This window comes from Macaca nemestrina, chromosome 4 (genome assembly GCF_043159975.1).
Source record: "Macaca nemestrina isolate mMacNem1 chromosome 4, mMacNem.hap1, whole genome shotgun sequence".
Classification (NCBI taxonomy): domain Eukaryota; kingdom Metazoa; phylum Chordata; class Mammalia; order Primates; family Cercopithecidae; genus Macaca; species Macaca nemestrina.
In genome coordinates this window covers 29,022,531-29,036,700 of record NC_092128.1, presented here as the reverse complement: position 1 = coordinate 29,036,700, position 14,170 = coordinate 29,022,531, and the positions used below count along the sequence as shown (strand labels likewise).

Sequence of the window (14,170 nt, the reverse complement as noted above, 5' to 3'; positions counted from 1 at the left end):
GGAGGCCAAGGCAGGCGGATCACCTGATGTCAGGAGTTCGAGACCAGCCTGGCCAACATAGTGAAACCCTGTCTCTACTGAAAACACAAAAATTAGCCAGGCATGGTGGCGGACACCTGTAATCCCAGCTACTTGGGAAGCTGAGGCAGGACAATCACTTAAACCTGGGAGGCAGAGGTTGCAGTGAACTGAGATCGCGCCACTGCCTTCCAGCCTGGGTGACAGTGAGAGTTGGTCTCAAAAAAAAAAAAAAAAAAAAATAGTTGATATAATTTAGACTTCAGGACACTTTCAAATATAAATTGTAGAAACAGCTTTTCTTAGTAAAGCTCTTAATAGGATGAAAGATGCTCTCTAAGATAAATGTAAGGAGATTCTTTGTTAACCACCATAAATCCAGGATGTTAAAGTCAAAATTTTACTGTAACTCCTTAACAGCCAGTTTTCATTTTAAGTGTATAATTATATCTTGTGGAAAAATCATAGATTTTATGTGTGTGTATTTTTATTTATACATGACTCATTCACATTCGTGATTATATTTATTTAGTTCTCTAATGTTCACAGTTTAATTTAGTTGGCCTGTGTTTTTTTCTCCTCTGAGGAAATTAGAAAATTTTTCCTGTTAGCTTTTGGATTATTAAACCCTTCCTCCTTCTTTTCTTGAAAATTTCAAGTTATCAGCCATTTTCTTGAATTTATCATGCTTTTTACAGTTATCAAAATCTGAAGGTAGTCATAAAAAATGGAAGTAGAGACTAGCTCCTTAAAATCTTAAGTAGTATGTGTGAATAAGAAGTGTTATTAAGAGGTATATCCATGTTATAAATCTAAACAAATAAGAAGTATATCCATGTTATAAATCTTTCCTGATCCCCTTTTAAGGCTAAAATGATTGTTACCTAATTTTGTTTGTGCTTTTAAACTGGTAGGACACCTGTGGAAAACTGTCCTCTTCTCTCCTAGGCCACAGACCTCCACCAGCACGAAGTGGACATCGTTGCGTGGCAGATAATACCAACCTATATGTGTTTGGAGGTTATAACCCAGATTATGATGAATCGGGAGGGCCTGATAATGAAGACTATCCTCTCTTCAGGGAACTCTGGAGGTATCATTTTGCTACAGGAGTATGGCACCAGATGGGCACAGATGGCTACATGCCCCGGGAATTGGCATCTATGTCACGTGAGTGCAAGCAGTTCGTAACTCCTGACTTTATGAAATGTCTGAGAAGCCAGGTTCAGTGTCCCATATTCCTTGTTAATAATTTATAACACCGTATTGTGATTTTGCCCTGTTGGTGGATAGGCTTTTTACTGGGGTAATAACATAATATGGTGATTCTAAATTATTTGGGTCCTGATTTTGAATTCAGCTTGTCAGGTGAGTTTTAGCTTTAATTTCCTAACTTGTAAAATGGGATTAATAATATCCTAGAGGGTTCAATATAAAGTATCACGTATATGTTAGGCAAAATGTAGTAGAAGGTCAACAAATGGGGCTTAGGACGATGACAGTTAATAGCTATTGAGCAAAGTACAGGCATACCACGATACAGAGATACCGTGGTTTAGTGCCAAACCCCCACAATAAAGCGAGTCACACAACGTTTTTGGTTTTGTAGTGCATATAAAGTTATGTTAACGCGATGCACTAGTCTCTTTAGTGTGCAATAGCATTATATCTAAAAAAGTACATACCTTAATTAAAAATACTTTATTGCTAAAAAGTGCTAACAACCAACTGAGTCTTCGGCAAGTTGTAATCTTTTTGCTGGTGGAGGGTTTTGTCTTGATGTCGGAGGCAGCTGACTTATCAGGGTGGTCATTGCTAAAGGCTGGGGTGACTGTGGCAGTTTCTTAAGACAACATGGAAGTTTGCTGCATCAATTGGCTCTTCCTTTCACAAAAGATTTCTCTGTAGCATGTAATGCTGTTTGATAGCATTTTACCCAGAGTAGAACTTCTTTCGAAATTGGAGTCAAATCCTCTCAAACCCTGCTACTGCTTAATGGACTAAGTTTATGTGATATTCTAAATCCTTATTTGTCATTTCAACAGTGTTCCCAGCATCTTCATTAGGAGTAGATTCTATCTCAGGAAACCACTTTCACTGAGCACAGTGACTCATGCCTGTAATCCCAGCACTTTGGGAGGCTGAGGCAGGAGGATCACAGGAGCCCAGGAGTTGAAGACCAGCTTGGGCAACATAGTGAGACCTTTTCTCTACAAAAAATACAAAAATTAACCAGGCGTGGTGCTGCACGACTGTATTCCCAGCTACTTGGGAGGCTGAGGTGGGAGGATGGCTGGAGCCCAGGAGGTTGGGCTGCAGAAGCTGTGCTCATGCCACTGCATTCCAGCCTGAGTGACAGAGTAAGACCCTGTCTCCAAAAAAAAAAAAAAGAAAGAAAGAAAAGAAAAAGAGGCCGGGCATGGTGGCTCACACCTGTAATCCCAGCACTTTGGGAGGCTGAGGTGGGTGGATCACAAAGTCAGGAGTTTGAGACCCAGCCTGGCCAACATGGTGAAACCCTGTCTCTATAAAAAATATTAAAAAAAAAAAAAATTAGCTGGGCATGGTGGCAGGCACCAGTAATCCCAGCTACTGGGGAGGCTGAGGCAGGAGAATCGCTTGAACCTGGGAAGGTGGGGGTTGCAATAAGCCAAGATCGCCCCACTGCACTCCAGCCTGGGCAATAAGAGTGAGACTCCGTTTCAAAAAAATAAAAAAATAAAAAATTAAAAATCTGTTGTTTAGTGTAGCCACTTAGCTGGATCTTTTGCATAACTTGCTGCAGCTTCTACATCAGCACTTGCTGCTTCACTTTGTACTTTTATATATTGGAGATGGCTTCTTTCCTTAAACTTCTTGAACCAACCTCTGCTAGCTTCCAACATTTCTTCTGCAGCTTCCTTACCTCTCCCCACCTTCATAGAGTCGAAGAGAGTCAGGGCCTTCCTCTGAATTAGGCTTTGCCTGAAGGGAATGTTGTAGTTGATAGTCTGTCCACTTAAACTTTCTGCACTATCAGCAATAAGGCTGTTTTGCTTCCTTATCATTCGTGTGTTCACTGGAGTAGCACTTTTAATTTCCATCAAGAGCTTTTCTTTGCATTCACAACTTGGCACTAACTGTTGGGTGCAAGAGGCCTAGCTTTCAGCCTCTTTGCTTTCCACATGCCTTCCTCACTAAGCTTAGTCAATTCTAGCTTTTGATTTAAAGTTAGATACGGTAGACTCTTCTTTTCACTTTATTACTCAGAGGTAAGGTTATTCACTGGCCTAATTTCAATCTTGTTGTGTCTCAGGGAATAGGGAGGCCTGAGGAGAGGGGAAAAAGATGAGGGAATGGCTGATTGGTGCAGTCAAAACTCTCACAGCATTTATTGATTAAGTTCACTGTCTTATACGGGCGTGGTTCATGGCGCCTCAAAACAGTTACAATAGTAACATCAAAGATCACTGATAAGTGCTGGTGTGGTGGCTCAGGCCTGTAATCCAGCAATTTAGGAGGCCAAGGCGGGAGGACCACTTGAGGCCAGGAGTTCAAGACCAGCGTGGGCAATGTAGCAAGACCCTGCCTCTTTAAAAAAAAAAAAAAAATTAGCTGGGCATAGTGGCCTGTACATAGAGTCCCAGCTACCTGGACATCTGAGGTGGGAGGATCGCTTAAGCCCAGGAATTCAAGGCTGCAGTGAGCCATGTTCATGCCACTGCACTCCAGCTAGGCAACACAGCAAGACTCTGACTCAAACAAATAATAAATAAAGGCTAGGTGTGGTGCCTCACCCCTATAATCCCAGCACTTTGGGAGGCCGATGTGGGTGGATTGCTCGAGCCCAGGAGTTCAAGACTAGTCTGGCCAACAATAGCAAAACCCCATCTCTACAAAAAAATACAAAAGTTAGCCAGGCGTGGTGGCACAAACCTGTAGTCCCAGCTACTTGGGAAACTGAGGCAGGAGGATCACTTGAATCCCGGAGGTCAAGGCTGCAGTAAGCTGTGATCGTGTCACTCCACTCCAGCCTGTGTGACAGAGCGAGACCCTGCCTCTCAAACAAACAAAGAAAGAGTTACAAAAAAAAAAAAAAAAAAAAAGCCGGCCGGGCATGGTGGCTCACACCTGTAATCCCAGCACTTTGGGAGGCCAAGGCAGGTGGATCACCTGAGGTCAGGAGTTTGAGACCAGCCTGGTCAATGTGACAAAACCCCATCTCTACTAAAAATACAAAAATTAGCTGGGCTTGGTGGTAGGTACCTGTAATCCCAGCTACTAGGGAGGCTGAGGCAGGAGAATCGCTTGAACCTGGGAGGTGGAGGTTGCAGTGAGCTGAGATCATGCCACTATACTCCAGCCTGGGCGACAGATCAAGACTCCGTAAAAAAAAAAAAAAAAAAAAAAAGCCACTGAAATAACATAGGAGCACTGTTTCGAGAGAGAGAGAGAAAGAGAGAGAGCGTATGTATGAGTGAAGAGAATACGTGTGTACGTGTGTGTGTGTATGTATGTGTGTGGTGGCAGGAACAAAAGAGCTACAGGAGGAAGAACACCAAAGTTGCCTGCTGGATATTGGTGTGTTTTGTTTTATCTGGTAGAGCATTAAAATGACAGAAATCATAATTTTAAATGTAGAGATCATTTTCCTGGCAAAAACAGAATGTCCCTTTAATCCCTTTATTTGAAGTCCCCTTGGGTCTTTGCTAAGGCAAAGATGATGCTTCATTTTTCTCTACTTTGCTGCATACTTGAACTGTCTTGAGCAGCAGTGGTATACTGGGTAGACTGTAGTTCATACAACTCAATATTGTTATACAGAGTATTTAGTGAATTCCATAAATATGTATTGAATATGTCATATATGCCTACCAATGAACTATATGATAGAGCCCATATAGTGATATTCGATCTTTTTCTGCAGAACTTTGTAGTATAGGCCATGTACCCCTTATCTGAAATGCTTGGGACCAGAAGTGTTTTACATTCCAGATTTTTTTTTTGAATATTTGCATTGTACTTAGCATCCCAAATCCAGAACTTTGAAATCCAACATGTTCCAGTGAGCATTTCCTTTAAGCATCATTGTTGGTGCGCAAAAAGTTTCGGATTTTGAAGTATTTTAGATTTCAGATTTTCAGATTTGGTACGCTCAGCTACTAGTTAGATGTCAGTGATTTGAGCTATCTTATGAGATCATTAAAGCAGATATGTGTTAGCTTCTCAGATATTCTGGGTTTATGTGGGAACACATTGCAGATAGCCATTTGTGAATGGAACTTGTGCTTCTCCTTCCTCAGTTGTGCTGCATGGAAACAACCTGTTAGTGTTTGGAGGTACGGGCATCCCATTTGGAGAGAGCAACGGCAATGACGTCCATGTGTGTAATGTGAAGTATAAGAGATGGGCTTTGCTCAGCTGCCGGGGGAAGAAACCCAGTCGTATATATGGACAGGTACCAATCTGTGGCCAGTTATGGTGTATTTGTTCATATTTTTCTAGTCTGGGGACGGTGTTAGAATATTTATTTTAATGGAGAAGAGTTATTTGTGGTTAGTACTTGATTTTTTAGTTCTGATATGAAATTATAATTTGTAAATCTGGTTACTTGCCATGTTCTTTTCTTTCCTTTCCTTTTTTTTTTTTTTTCACTTTCTGTTTCTAATTCAACTTAGGGTCAGGATATAGACCTGTATGGAAGTTCCTTTAAGTGTTAGAACCCCACCTCCACCTCCACCCTCACCCCCAGTGAGAGATTGGGCTCCACTATGGCCTGGGTCCTGGTCATTTTTAGAGTGATTCTTGAGTAGATGAGAAAGCACTTGGTGAAGAAACTTTTACGTGGATCTGAGCTAAAACATACATACATTTTGTAGAGATTAGTTTAGGTTCCAGCACTTCAAACCTTAGGTCTGAAAAGTTATATCCAGAAAGATAGGGAGCAACCCACCATACATCAGAGACTCTTTGAGAGTCTAAGCTTAAAACAACCAAGCTTTGACTTCTTTCTTGACTTGCCACCATTAGTACTGATAAACAGCTTCTGAGCTTAACTTCAAAGGAGCACATACTAGACAATTTCGTTGCTTCCACAGGAGGCATTTAAACTATAAGAAGTGGCCATAACAATGGCCGAAACTTTCATTGAAAAGAGTCCTTTGGAAAACGTCAGGTTCCTTGAACTGCTAACTAGGGTTTCTACTTAGGAGATTGCAGTGGCTTATTTTCATATCTGCTGCTTCTTGAGAGCATTTTACTTCAGACTGCTTATAGGGAGAAGCAGCTTTCAACGGAAATGCTTATATGTGCCCATAAGCATTTCTAGCATGGGCTAGAAATTATTTGGTCGGCCAGGACCCTTAAGAATCATCTTGGCAGGTAGGACTTGCTTTCCAGTTGAGTAAAGCTTTCCTTTCCAAAGGTGTTTTCCAGGTTCTTAAAATAATCTCTGGGTTCTCTAAAATCTTCTTTTAAGAGTCTGATACATTAAAAGATTAAAAAGTACAAGAGAATTTCATAAAACCTGATTTGGAGGTGTCTGGTAAGTTTACATTCTTTAATCAAGTGTTAACAAGTCGGTCTTATTCACCTTTCATTGTTATCCAGGCTATGGCCATCATCAATGGCTCCCTTTATGTCTTTGGAGGGACAACCGGCTATATTTACAGCACAGACCTGCACAAGTTAGATCTCAATACCAGAGAGTGGACACAACTGAAACCAAACAACCTATCCTGTGATCTACCAGAAGAGAGGTGAGGTTCTAGGATTCAAGCATATTTATTCTTTCGTGTTAACATTTGACCTCTTTCAGAGTATTGGCAATATGAAGAAAACCCTTTGGCTCCAGTTAGAGTAACTAACTGGCTGTTGGATGTTAGATCTCAGGTAAGTAGTAAAGAAAGGTCTATAGTGAAAAAAAGTTCTTCTGGTGAGGAAATAGTATTTCCTTCTAAACTACAGAATTTTTTCCATGTCATTTCCTCTTATATTTAGTCTTTCTGCATTAGGAAGATAGTAGTAACACTTTGAAGAAGAAACCAGTGGTAGCAACTATAACCAAATTTCATATTATAGGCAAAACAATTACTGTCCAGTTACTTTTTGATTTCCCTTTTTTTTTTGAGAAAGGGTCTCACTCTGTCACCTAGGCTGGAGCACAGTGACATAATCATGGCTCACTGCAACCTTGACCTCCTGGGCTCAAGGCTTTCTCCCATCTCAGCCCTCCGCCCAAGTAGCTGGGACTACAGGCATGTGCCACCACATCTGTCTAATTTTTTGTACAGATGAGGTCTCACCATGTTGCCCAGGCTGCTTCTCAAACTCCTAGGCTCAAGCAGTCTACCTGTCCTTGGCCTCCCAGAGTGTTGGGATTACAGGTGTGAGCCACCATGCCACGCCTGATTTCCCTTCTTATATTGCATATTAGAATTCTTTGCCTCATTCTCTCACAGACATACCATCAGTACAGGGCACAGGGCCATCCCCACATTCACATGTTGATTGGATAAATGGAAGGAAGCTTGCATGGGTGGATGGGTGATGAATGATGGATGGATGGATGGATGGATGGATGGATGGATGGATGGATGGATGGAAGGGTCATTCATTTTAAGTGCCGTGTTAAACATCACATGGTTCTCTCTAGTTGCCTTCTAGTAGCAGATCTATATCTTTCACTTTTCTTTGCTAACAGCAGTTGCCTCTTCATAGAATTAAACTCACTGTGGCTGGGCGCGGCCTGTAATCCCTCCACTTTGGGAGGCTGAGGTGGGTGGATCATGAGGTCAGGAGTTCGAGACCAGCCTGGCCAACATGGTGAAACCCCGTCTCTACTAAAAATACAAAAATTAGCAGGGCATGGTGGTGGGCATCTGTAATCCCAGCTACTCAGGAGGCTGAGGCAGGAGAATCGCTTGAACCTGGGAGGCAGAGGATGCAGTGAGCTGAGATCGCGCCACTGCATTCTAGCCTGGGCGACAGAGCAAGACTCTGTCTTGAAAAAAAAAAAGAACAGAAAAAAGAATTAAACTCACTGAAACACTTGAAGAGATTTTTTCCCCCTCCAGTTTGAAAGCAAAGACAGTAAAACATTTTTTATTAACTCTGTTTAGATGAATCCAGTGTCTCTTTGTTGCCTCTTTAAACAAAATAGCATATAGGTGCTAAGGAAGAATTTATCTTAATTGTAGCCTGTTAGTGGGCTGATCATTGTAAAACTTAACATAAGAGGACTTGGGAGTTGGCCTCTTACTGGAATGATTTTGATGTAGCTTATTTTATCAGCAACAAGGCCTTCAGGTAAAGAAGGAAATAGATTAAGTTTTCAAAGCATTTTCACGTGGTTGCTTTCTTTGAGTCATTTTATGGACATATTAGAAATTACTTTAGCTTTTAGCTAGACTGCCTGGATGAAAGTTCTGAGGTGTTTTATATTATATCCACAGTTCTATGTAGCATAATTTTCTGCTAAATAAGTATCTTAATTTGCAAACTCATAGTCTAAGGTCTCTAAATGTAGGCAGATCACTTTTTAAAACTATGTAATATTTTCCCCTTTATACAAAGTTATCACAAAAGGTTATAGAAAAATCTACAAAATACAAATTAGCAAAATGAAGAAAATAAAAATCTAAGTCTAAACTCAAAGATAACCAGGTTTAATGTTTTGGATTATATCCTAATAGCCATTTTCTGTATATATTTATGTATCTATAAATTTTTAATGCAATTTATTTAAAAAAATGACACAAAAAAGTTCTCAATGCATTAACCACCATCTGGTACCTACTCTGTTATTGGTTGCATACTAATCCATTTTATGTATATTCGGTTAGTCATATAACCAATTCACTATTGTTAAACACTTAGGTTATTTCCAATAATTTATTATTATAAATAATGATGTAATAAAAATCCTTATAGCTAAATCTTAGGTAGATCATTTTTCACTTAATTATAAATGAATTTTTTTGTAAATTTTCAGATACCGACATGAAATCGCACATGACGGGCAGAGGATTTACATCTTGGGAGGTGGTACGTCCTGGACAGCATATTCCTTAAACAAGGTATATTTTTTTAAAAAGAAAAAAAGGGAGAGGGAGAAGGAAAGAGGCATGTGTCAACTAAGCAAGATAATTCTGTTATTTTAGATATTTTAATTTTTGAGCACATTCCTCATTAACGCCTATTTTGTGTTGGATGCACTTTATATTATAAGGTTGAACCCTGTGCCCCAAAATGCTTTCAGTTGACAGGTGTTATTTATCACACACTGAAAATACTTTGTGAAAATTATCCCCTTATGCTGGATGAGGAAAGTGACTAAAAGGAAGGCATAGTAGCTTGAATGGAGCAACTAATTAGAATTGGAAGCAGCATTCTCAGAATGTCACATCCGCATCATCATCACTGCTGTGTATCTAAAAAGAACAGGCTTGTTTAGGGTTGCACGTCACGAACTTGAGAAAGCTGAGCTCTGAAGGGCTGTTATTCATCCATCCCTGTGGCATTTCTAAAATGTCATAGTCACACATCCCAGGGGAAACCTACATTAGGCTGTAGAGCTCCTGGACTGCTTGGAACCTTAATGGTCTTTTTCAACTTTTGTCAAAACTGAATTCCCACATTCCCTTACAAACACTTGCTTTTTTCTGTTATAAAAATGATACATGCCCCTTGTAGAAAATGTGGAAGTTGCAGAATAACATACAGAAGAAAATCAAGAATCACATGCACTGCAGCTTCTCATTCCAACCTTTTTCTTCATTTTTTCTGTGAATTTAAAAAAGTGAGCTGGGTGTGGTGGCTTATGTCTGTAATCCCAGCACTTTGGGAGGCTGAGGTGGGTGGATCACCTGAGGTCAGAAGTTTGAGACCAGCCTGGCCAACATCATGAAACCCCATCTCTGCTAAAAGTACAAACATTAGCTGGGCATGGTGGCAGGCACCTGTAATCCCAGCTACTCGGGAGGCTGAGGCAGGAGAGTCACTTGAACCTAGGAGGCGGAGGTTGCAGTGAGCCGAGATCGTGCCATTGCACTCCAGCCTGGGTGACAGAGACTCTATCTCAAAAAAAATAAAAAATAAAATAAAAAGCGAAATCATATATGTGTTTAATTTTCAACTGCCCCATTTCATGTTTTCCCATATATTTGGAAAGATCAGAAAAAAGCAAAAGAAAAGAAGAAAGACTTTTCAACTAAGAATATATGTTTATGCAGGCTACTGCTGTTAAAAGTCCAGTTTTCTATGTGGAAAATCACTGTACCTTCTGCTCAGTTTTGCTGTGAACCTAAAACTGCTTTAAAAAACAAAGTCTGTTTTTAAAAAATCCATTTTCAGGCTAGCTAAAATTACAGTTATTTATGTATGTGTATATGTTCTTTTTTTTCTCTAAGATCCATGCCTACAACCTTGAAACGAATGCATGGGAGGAAATTGCAACAAAACCCCATGAAAAAATAGGTAAATTTAAAGTATTGATTAATTTATTTTTAACAAACATATATTATACTTTTACTCATTTTGGAAGGAAAAAGTAATTTTACTGAGTTATATGGTAAGTTAAATATCTGTTGGGCCGGGTGCAGTGGCTCACGCCTTTAATCTCGGCACTTGGGGAGGCCAAGGTGGGCAGATCTCTTGAGCCCAGGAGTTTGAGACCAGCCTGAGCAACATGGTGAGACCCTGTCTCTACAAAATATACAAAAACATTTGCTGGTCATGGTGGTGTACACCTATAGTCCCAGGTAGTTGGGAGACTGAGGTGGGAGAATCACCTGAGCTTGGGAAATAGAGGCTGTAGTGAGCCATGATTGAGCCGCTACATTCCGGCCTGGGCATCAGAGTGAGACCCTATCTCAAAAAAAAAAAAAAGAAAAATCTGTTGAACTGGTATTAGAAAATACTTGTATTCCTTAGTCCAATTATAATTATTCCTTAGGGCTGGGCGTGGTGGCTCACGCCTATAATCCCAGCACTTTGGGAGGCCGAGGTGGGCGGATCATGAGGTCAGGAATTCGAGACCAGCCTGGCCAACATGGTGAAACCCCATCTCTACTAAAAATGTAAACATTAGCTGGGCGTGGTGGCATGTGCCTGTAATCCCAGCTACTTGGGAGGCAGAGGTAGGAGAATTGTTTGGACCCCAGAGGCAGAGATTGCAGTGAGCCAAGATCACGCCACTGCACTCCAGCCTGGGAGACAGAGTCTTGCTGTCAAACAAAACAAAACAAAAAACAAAAACCACACACACACAAGTAATTATCCTTAGTGATTGAGGAAAGAGACTTTTAATCCTCTTTATTAAGTTATTCGGCAGAAGCTGAGAAATATGGGTGATATAAGAAATTGGAGCCTAAATAAAGATCTACCAGCTGGGTGTGGTGACTCATGCCTATAATCCCAGCACTTTGAGAGGCTGAGCCCAGGAGTTCGAGACCAGCCTGGGCAACATGGTGAAACCCTGTCTCCACTAAAAATACAAAAAATTATCTGGGTGTGGTGGTGTGCACCTGTAGTCCCAGCTACTGAGGAGGCTGAAGTGGGAGGATCACTTGAGCCAAGGAGGCGGAGGCTGCAGTGAGCCAAGATAGCACTGCTGCATTCCAACCTGGGCAACAGAGTGAGACCCTGTCTCTAAATTAAATAAATAATAAAGATCTACATATCTCTGTGTGGGTAAAAGGGCTTGGGAAAGCCACTAGCAACTCCTGTCCTTTCCCTTTGTTTCTGGCACCTTAGCATTGTACTGTTACGATGAGACTCCTGATGGCTTTTGAAATACGGAGGGAGTGGAAGGGCTAGTCAGTGTTTGCTTAACATGCAACAAAGGGATTGTTTTGAGTTACACATAGTATGTCTTTCACTGTGTTGTATCAGTGTGATTCCCAGTCTTTCTGTAAGTGATGGAACTTCTGTGTTTGTGTGTTTGGCAGGCTTTCCTGCAGCCCGAAGGTGTCACAGTTGTGTTCAAATAAAAAATGGTAAGGATTCTAAATAACATTTTGCTTCCATTTCTGTAATTGTATCTTCTGAAAATGTCTTATTTCCTAAAGATAGCCCCCTCAAAAGAGGCTCATAACTTTGAGAAAAGTCTATTTCTGGTAGTTTAAACTTAAAGGGAAATTCATAGTGATGCCTCTCTCAGCCATTTTCATCATGTAAACTAGTATGGTGTTTGGGTTCCCTCAGTTATTAGAGAACTCAGAAAATGGTGATAACTAAGCTTTTATTTTAGCACTTGATCTTCCAGCATCCCACACCTCAACAGATGTCTGTGGTTACGGTGACTAATACTAATAATTTTGACTGTTTATACTGTAGAGACCTCAGTGAACATTGTATTAAAATTGTAATAACTCCTTCAGAGTGATATTTCATAAAGTTGATTCTGTTCTCTCTCTGATGCCAAATGGAACTCTTAGCTCATTCTTTGGCCATATTACAACAAAGGCGTTGTATGGCTTCAGAAAGCAGCTGCAGCTACTTTAACTAAATGTGATAAGTGACTCCTCTCTGGATAACCTTCCTGTCTTTTAATTTACAACTTATTTCATCGTTTGATATAGCTCTTAAATTTTTTCTGGGAGGAAAGTATGTATAAATGAGTTAGATAGCCTGTATGCTTTTAGCAACTTAGTTCAGATATAACTGGGATTATTCTGCCATCTCTAGTTCAGAGGGATTTTTTATTGTGCTCCTGCTTTCTGGATAAAATTTATAGATAATGACATTGCTCACATTTCTCTCTCTGAGAATGGAACTGTACTTTAGGTTTTCCTTGAATCCTAGCCAAAAAAGTTTCCAGTGCATTTTATAGCTTAAGTATTGTCTTAAACTTGGTCTAGACCTGAGTTAAGAAATTTATTCATTTAATTCTTTGAGGTCAAGCACCATACAAATAGAATTCAACCTTAGTTCTAGGCATTTCATTTGAAGGTTCACATAGCCTTTGTTACAAGTTGTCTAATTAGTTATAACTAACTGATTTTACCAGAAAACCCACACCTCTCATTTTGGGAAAATTATTCCTAATAACTGTACAGATCAAACAGAGCTTCAGTTTGTCCTCTTTTAGCTGAAGAAAGCTTGGAAGAGCCTCTCTTGTGTTCCTAAACTGAACACTGCAGTGAACGTTCCTCCTCAGAGACTTTAGACTCTATGAACAGATAAATGTATGGTCTTTCCAGGACATTATTTAAAGAAGAGTTTGCAAACTGGTGGCCTGCACATGTGTTTTGTTTGGCTCATATATGTATTAAAAATTGTTTTGAGGCCAGGGGTGGTGGCTCATGCCTATAATCTTAGCACTTTGGGAGGCTGAAGTGGGAGGGTCATTTAAGCCCAGGAGTTCAAGACCAGGCTGGGTAACATAGTGAGACCTTGTCTCTTAAAAAAAAAAAATTAGTAGCCAAAACTTAAAAATCAAAATATTTCATTTTTAAAAACATCCAGATTTCCAAGCTTGCCTTGAAAAAAAATGGGCAATCTGGCAATTGCCAACCTTAAGTCTCTTATAGTAATGAACAGCTGGGGCTGCATAGCTGTCACCTCTTTTAGAGCATGAGCATTCCTGTCTGTTTTCCTGAGCCTTCTGTTTATCTTCCCTAGACCCCTTGCTCATTCACTTTCTGTGCCTGGAATCTGTAGGTATGTGTTTGAGTTTGGAAACCTTGACATGAAGGCTCCCTAGAGGCTTGCATCCTTAGTCCTACTGAATACCCTGACGTAGCGTCTCAGTTCTATTGAGGGACAAGACAACAGCATGACAGGCTGCACAGCAGAAGTCGTCTGTGTCATGGGGCAATCGACTTCACTGGCCGCATGTCAGCTGGCTGTGTGACCTACTCTAGAACACTCCATAGTTTTGGCTGTTTTCCTTTGTGTGATCTTGGCTTTCTCTTTTCTTCATAGATGTATTTATTTGTGGGGGCTATAATGGAGAGGTGATCCTGGGAGATATCTGGAAGTTGAATCTGCAGACTTTCCAATGGGTGAAGCTCCCAGCTACCATGCCGGAGCCAGTTTATTTTCACTGTGCAGCAGTTACACCAGTAAGTTTTTATTTTCATATCTTCCTTATGTAGTTACAGATGATAAAGAAATCTTTTTAGAGATATTAGCAAGAAAAAAACCCAAATATGGGCAAACCTTAGATTAT

General features: G+C 40.4%; 1 protein-coding gene across 4 annotated transcripts in view; it reads left to right on the top strand.

Annotated features, from left to right (window-relative positions):
- The window catches only part of LOC105471398 (kelch domain containing 10), a 69,467-nt gene that overhangs the window by 49,608 nt on the left and 5,689 nt on the right, over positions 1–14,170 (top strand). For all 4 annotated transcript variants that reach the window (XM_011723872.3, XM_011723871.2, XM_011723873.3 and 1 more), the window contains 7 exons: positions 967–1,188; positions 5,301–5,455; positions 6,607–6,755; positions 8,990–9,074; positions 10,407–10,473; positions 11,946–11,993; positions 13,924–14,063. In XM_011723872.3, coding sequence (XP_011722174.1) covers positions 967–1,188; positions 5,301–5,455; positions 6,607–6,755; positions 8,990–9,074; positions 10,407–10,473; positions 11,946–11,993; positions 13,924–14,063 — 866 coding nt within the window. The remainder of the gene's footprint in view (positions 1–966; positions 1,189–5,300; positions 5,456–6,606; positions 6,756–8,989; positions 9,075–10,406; positions 10,474–11,945; positions 11,994–13,923; positions 14,064–14,170) is intronic.